The following is a 6835-nucleotide window of genomic DNA, read 5'->3' as shown; positions in this document are numbered from 1 at the left end:
GCTCTACATCATGCTCCGTGCTCAACAAGGAGTCTGCTTGAGATTCTCTCCCTCTCCCTCTCCCCCTTCCCCTGCTCACACAGTGCTCTCTCTAAAACAAACAAACAAACAAACAAACAAACAAACAAGCAAATAAGATGCTGTTGAGTGAATGTTTGAACCCTTGAGTCCCTTCAAAATGCTTATGTTGGGGCAGCCAGGGTAGCTCAGTGGTTTAGCGCCGCCTTCAGCCCAGGGCCTGATCCTGGAGCCCCAGGATTGAGTCCCACGTCGGGCTCCCTGCATGGAGCCTGCTTCTCCCTCTGCCTGTGTCTCTGCCTCTCTCTCTGAGCTGAAGGCAGATGCCCAACTGACTGAGACACCCAGGCGCCCCAGATTAGTGCCTTTATAAACTAATCCCCAGAGGGCTCCCTTGGCCCTTTGCCATATGATGACACATATGAGAAGATAGCCAATCATCAACCAGGGAGAGGACTCTCGCCAGGCACCAAATCTGCTGGTGCCTTGATCTTGAACTTCCCAGCTTCCAGAACCATGAGAAATAAATTTCTGCTGTTTCTAAGCCATCCATTCTACAGTATTTTCTTATAGCAGCTGCATAGACTAAGACATATATGGAAACCAAGTGGCAGAGAAGTTGTTGGATTATAAATTATAAAGCCAGAATCTATTCACCCTCTTTCCATTTTTGACTCCTTCCCTCCATTCAATTGTTCATCTTCCCCTCATCTACTTTTAATTATCCATGTCCCTATCTTTCCATTTTGCCACCCCATTCACCCATCCAGGTCCCCTTCCTCCTTCTCTCCCTTTCCCCTCCTTTCCACCCACCCATAATCTGTCCACTCACCCACCCATACCTCCAATCATCCTTTCACCCTTCGGTAAATATTCATCATGTGCCAGATGCCCCAGGCATATGACAGCTGCTGTGCAAGAAGGAAAGTCAGAGTGGAGAAGGCATAAGACACATTGGCATGCAGCTTAGCCTGAGATATTTATTCAATGCTCTAGCAATTGGCCTCAGTGGCTCATCAAAGGGGTAGAACAGTGTAGGGGCACACAGGGACACTGTGCACCCTCCAATTATTGGAATCTCCAGGAGGGTCAGGTCCCGAAGTCCTCATTCCCAGGAGATGATTGATCAGCTGTGACTGTAAGAGACAGACTCTTAGCAATTCTCTTGCAGATTGAGCACTTACCCCGACTGCCCCCTTCCCATGAGGACCCAGGTGCCCCTACCCCCAAGTAGCCTGGCTTCCATGCTACATCTCTCACCATGGGGAGAAGTCCTGCACTCTTCAGCTCTCCTGTTGTCATCTTCTGGAGTCATGCCCATCATTGGTCTGGGCCTTGTCAAAGTTTCCGCAGACCCCACACAGCTTTCCAGCATGGTCATCATTGACCATCACAGCCAGCTGCCCGTTGGTGCCAAGCCACACCTGGACCCCTGCCTTCTGAATAACACTCACGGAGCCATCGGGATTCTTACGTATGGACACAGATGCCGATAACTCAGCTGGGAGAGTCACAGGGAGACCATTCACCTGGTGATGGTAAGGGAAAAACAGAGGTGAGGCTAGAGTCACAAAAGAGTTGGAGGGTTACCAAGATGGAGACTCCAAGCAAGATAACAAGTTCAAGGAGCAAAAGCAGAGACACAAGTGCCAAAAGAGATAAAGACATGGATTGACGCACCGTATATAGAGATGCATACATAAGCTAGCTGGAGATTTGGAGAGATGGTTAAAAGGACAGAGAGATGGGTTGATGGATAAGTAAGAATGCACAAAACATTCCAGGGCCAGCCAGGGTGGTGAGGAGCACTTTGTACCAGATAGATAAACACACGATCCAACCCCAGCATCGTCCCGTATGGTTCTCCTTTTCAAAATAAAAGAACACTTGTGTGTGTCCTGTTAAGTTACTGGTTCCCAACAAGAGCAACTTCATGTCTTATTTTTTCAATGCTGATATCTACAGACAAGTAACGAGCTAGAAAGTATCACAATCATGTGAGAAAATTACTGTTTCTCTGTCATAAGCTGTGGACACAGTAACCTTGAGAACCTCATGAGTTTTTCCCTTTAAATAATTGTTGTTTGTTTTCTTTTTTTTAAAAAAATATTTTTATTTATTTATTCATGAAAGACACAAAGAGAGAGAGAGGCAGAGACACAGGCAGAGGGAGAAGCAGGCTCCATGCAGGGAGCCTGACGTGGGACTCGATCCCAGGTCTCCAGGATCAGGCCCTGGACTAAAGGCAGCGCTAAACTGCTGAGCCACCCAGACTGCCCCTGTTGTTTGTTTTCATTGATGAATTAATTATTCTAGAGTTAGACTCCGTAGAGAACCCTTCTTTGAAAGAAAAGTTCTTTTTTTCTAAATGCTTTGTGTCTGAGTCTTCCTCTGCCAGTTGATTTTGATTGGAAAGATAGATAGATATACCTGGATGGATGGATGGATGGATGGATGGATGGATGGATGGACGGACTGATGGATTGGTGGGTGGATGTGTGGATGGATGGGTGATGGGTAGGTGGATGCATGGATGGATGGATGGACTGGGGGGTGAATGGATGGGTGGGTGGATGGATGGACTGGTGCGTAGATGGATGAGCGGGTGGATGGATGGGTGGATGGATAGACAAAAGAAAGGAAAGAAGGAACAGAGGGAGGGAAAAGGGATGCAAAGAGAGAGGAGAAAAGGGAAACAGAGGTAGAAGAATAGATGGCTGGAAGGAAGGAAAAAGAGATGGATAGAGTGAAGAATAGTTGGAGGAGTGGATGCAAAGTTTCATCAGACTTCAATCTATGGAGGTATAATAACTGGGTCTGAATCATCTGTGTCTCTCAGCATATGGCCTGTCAGAGAGGGAATGGACTGAATATATTCACAAAAACCACCTTTTCCTGGGAATCCTCTTTGGGTGGCCAGGCCCCATTCTGGGTACTGGGGGCAAAGTGATGACCAAGAGGGACAGGACCACTGTCCACCTGCAGATTATATGCTAGTGATGGAGAAAGGCAACAAACACAAGCAAATAATGGATGACTTCAGATAGCGATAAGTGTTTTGAAGGAAATCAAAGAGAACAATAGCATGGAGACTGGGATGGAGAGGAGGAGCTTCTGTAGGTAGTCAGGAAAGGCCTTTCTGTAGAAGCAACGCTGGAACAGAGGCCTAGAGGACAAGAAGGTGTCAACTCAGATTGCCTGGGAGAAGAGCCCCACAGCAGTGGGCATAGCACATGCAAAGGCCCAAGGTGTACATGCAAAGGAACAAGCTTGGTTTGCTGAAAGGTCAGCCTGGCCTTTCATAAGCATAGCTAACAAGGGAAGGAGTTACAGGAAACGAGGTTGGAGGCCAGCAGGAGTCAGATCACACAGCCTCGTAGGCCAAGGGAAGGAGGTGGCTTGAGTTTGGAATGTTGTTCTGGGAAGCCACCTGTAGAGTTTTACACCTGATCTGATTCACATTTCTAGAGCATTTGTCTGCTATACAGAGAACTGTTTCTCAGAGGGGCAAGGAGAGGTCAAGAGTAGGTGTCTGTGAATCTGAATTATGGATCAGGGAGATGGCTTGAGAAAAGGAATGATTGGTCCAGATTACCCTAAAGAGAGAATGCAAGCCTCCCTGCTTCCAGCAAGGGCTGAACCTTGACCTGTCTCCATGCGCTGGAGGGGGGATGCAGATCATCCACTGAGGGAGGTGTGTGGAGCATCAGCTGTATCTCCACTGAACCCAGAAGACCCCGGTGGATATCTCTACAATCAATCAACAGGTCACAGAAATAAGGACATGCTCATCTAGGAGCTTAGGGTAGCCTGGCATCTGTGTTTGAGTCTGGGACTCTTCCACATGGGCCATGAATGATTGGATCATAAGCCGACATCAGCTTGGCCAGAGTCTCTATCAGAAATCTGGAATTGGGGTGGTGAGAACCAGGGGGTTTGGCAAATGCAAATGTACATGAGAGGAAGTCAAGGGGCAGAACGAGGGGCACCAGTGCTGAAACAGACTCCTGGAGGCAAACAACAGCAGGCATGAGAGGGTCCTGAAGAGCAAGCTGAAGGACAAGTGAGGGAAGGATCAGTGGCCTGTAATCATCAGAGTCCGGGGGAAGTTCCCACTGAACGCTGCACTTGGACACAATCAGGTCCCTTGTATCTACAGCACCTTGTTCCTACCAAAGTGGTTCGGAACTGAGTCTGGTGCTGGTGGTTTCAAAGCCTGGATCTCCTAGGCACTGTCTGAATGACTTGAATGTATGACTTCAGCTTCTTGGGCCCTAGTTTATCCTCTGTGCAAAATGAGGATAAGAAAATGAGGATTAAAAAAAAAAAGAAAGAAAATGAGGATAAGAAGAGCCCCCATTCTGTGGGTATGTGTTGGGAAGCCAAAAGAAATGAAACTGGGTGGGTGAATAGCAAGTCCAAAAGACAGAGGTACAAATCCAGATAATACTGCCAGTGCACCTGGATCCAGCCACTCCTGAGGCTCTATCCTTGGATTTTCTAGTTCTGTGGGACAATAAATTCCTTTTTGCTCAAGGCAATCTGAATTCAGGTTTCTGTTGCTTACAGCCAATAGAGTTTTGATTAACACTATTATCAGAACGACTAATTTATTTGAGCATGTTTTCACTCCTCAAGAACTCAGCCAGGGATGTGTGGGTGACTCAGTCAGTTAAGCATCCGCCTTCAGCTCAAGTCATGATCCCAGGGTCCTGGCTCTCTGTTCAGCAGGGGGTCTGCTTCTCCCTCCCTCCTTCTCCCCCCAAATAAATAAAATCTTAAACAAACAAAAACAAGAACCAAACAACTCAGAATAGAGAGACCAAGTCTGAAATACTGAGACAAATACAAATGCAGGGACTAAACTATAGAGATCTGGATAAAGGAAACGCAAGACAGATGGGCAGCCAGGATTGCAGGGACACCACAGCAGGAGGAACAAAAAGCACAGGGGAGACACGCCCCCATGCCAGGCTTACCCACACGCCCTTCTCTAGGCTCAGAGTCACCAGCCCATCCTTGAAGAAGATGTGAACCTCGTCCACAGGTTCAACTTTGTCTTTGCAGGCATGGAGGACTGCAACCACTCGGTACCAGGGGATGGTGGTGTCTGGTAGTCCCGGGCAGAGGGAAGACAGCTCATAGATGCCCTGGGAGTGGAAAGCTCTGCGGGACCCATTGAAGATGATGAGGTTGGCATCTACAGAGAGGGAACAGAGACCCTGGGGGGTCCAGCAGTTCCGGGCCCCCGCCTGGACCTCACATACGCTGTTTGGCCCGCAGCTGGCTGCCTGGCACGTCAGGCCAGTGCTTGAGGAACAGGAACAGCGCTGGTGGCAGTCTGAGCTCAGCAGTGAGGAGTTCACCTGTGCACAGAGAGAGGGGCTGGGTGACCTCAGTGCGGTGGATCACACCCATGGCTGCAATCTCCCAAAGCTCTGCATGCACGCAGAGTGACTTTGCAGCAACTTCTATCGAGAGACGTGGAGGTTATTTCCCCTTCCTCCCAGGAATCTGGGTTCACCTCAACACTCTGCTTTGGTTATTGTAAGACAGCAGAAGCAGTGTCACACCCAGAGGGTTGGACCTCATGAGACCTTACAGCTGTCTCGCTCTCTCTCTCTCCCTCCATCCGTCCCTCCTTCTCTCTCTCCTTCTTGGAATCCTGCCCACAAGAACAAGTGTGGACTAGTCTGCTGGAGGATGACATCCCCAAGGAAGAGAGACGATGATCCCAGCTGCCACCACAGAGCTCCAGCCAGCTCTCAGCTGACCCACCGCAGGGCTACAGATGTATGAGCGAGCCCTGGAACAGCAGAAGGACCACCCAGTGGAGTCCAGCCCACACAGCAGAGCCCCAGCCTTACGAACTAAACAAATGGTTGTATTAAGCCCCTAGGGTTTGGGGTGATTTGTAACCGGGTAAAAGCAAACTGATACCAGATGGGAGTGAGCACTGCAGAGATCCCAGGGTCCTGGCACTCACAGCCCCAGAACTCAAGGCCACCTGGGAACCCAACTCCAGGAAATAACTTTTTTTCTCCCACCTGACTGGCTGCTCTCTCTTCACTGCATTTTCAAGTTCATCCTCATCTCCCAAGTCCTTAACCACTACTTTGCTCAGGGCTCAATCCTTAGACTTTTCCCTTCTCTCTCTATGTCCAACACCTGGTGATCTCATCAAATCTCATAAAAACTAAAAGCAGTGTCAAAAAAAAAAAAACTAAACTAAAAGCAGTGTCTGATCCTCATTTGGACTCTGGCCCAGGGGGACAGGTGATTGTCAAAGAGGACATTACTGGGACCACCAATAAAATTCAAATAGAATCTTTATAGTATTGAATCAGAGTTCATTTCCTGATTTTGTTGTTTTTTTTAGATTAGCATTTCCTGATTTTGAAGTGAATCACATCATAATCATGTAAATGAGTTTCCTTATTCTTAGGAAATCCCTGCTAAAGAACTAAGGGATGAAGGGGGACTGTGTCAGGATCATACTCTCAAATAGTTCAGAAAAAAATGTGCATATATACTTATATAGAGAGGATGTCAAAGCAAACGTGTCAAAAGGTCAATAAGAACCTAAAGGAAGAGTATGCAGGAGTTCTTTGTATGATTCTTGCAAGTTTTCTTAGGTTTGAATTCTTTTTTTTTTTAATTTTTATTTATTTATGATAGTCACAGAGAGAGAGAGAGAAGCAGAGACATAGGCAGAGGGAGAAGCAGGCTCCATGCACCGGGAGCCCGACATGGGATTCGATCCCGGGTCTCCAGGATCGCGCCCTGGGCCAAAGGCAGGCGCTAAACCGTTGCACCA

The 6835-nt window shown here is 47.9% G+C and overlaps 1 protein-coding gene across 2 annotated transcripts in view; it reads right to left on the bottom strand.

The window, feature by feature from the left end:
* Positions 1 to 978: 978 nt before the first annotated feature.
* Positions 979 to 6835, bottom strand: part of FCGBP (Fc gamma binding protein) — a 39726-nt gene continuing 33869 nt past the window's right edge. For both annotated transcript variants that reach the window (XM_072777852.1, XM_072777863.1), the window contains 3 exons: positions 4998 to 5384; positions 1279 to 1547; positions 979 to 1154 (listed from right to left, as the gene is read on the bottom strand). In XM_072777852.1, coding sequence (XP_072633953.1) covers positions 1317 to 1547; positions 4998 to 5384 — 618 coding nt within the window. In that variant the 3' untranslated portion in view covers positions 979 to 1154; positions 1279 to 1316. The remainder of the gene's footprint in view (positions 1155 to 1278; positions 1548 to 4997; positions 5385 to 6835) is intronic.

This window comes from Canis lupus, chromosome 1 (genome assembly GCF_048164855.1).
Source record: "Canis lupus baileyi chromosome 1, mCanLup2.hap1, whole genome shotgun sequence".
NCBI lineage: Eukaryota > Metazoa > Chordata > Mammalia > Carnivora > Canidae > Canis > Canis lupus.
The sequence above is the reverse complement of the archived record's forward strand: the minus strand, read 5'-3'. Positions and strand labels throughout refer to the sequence as shown.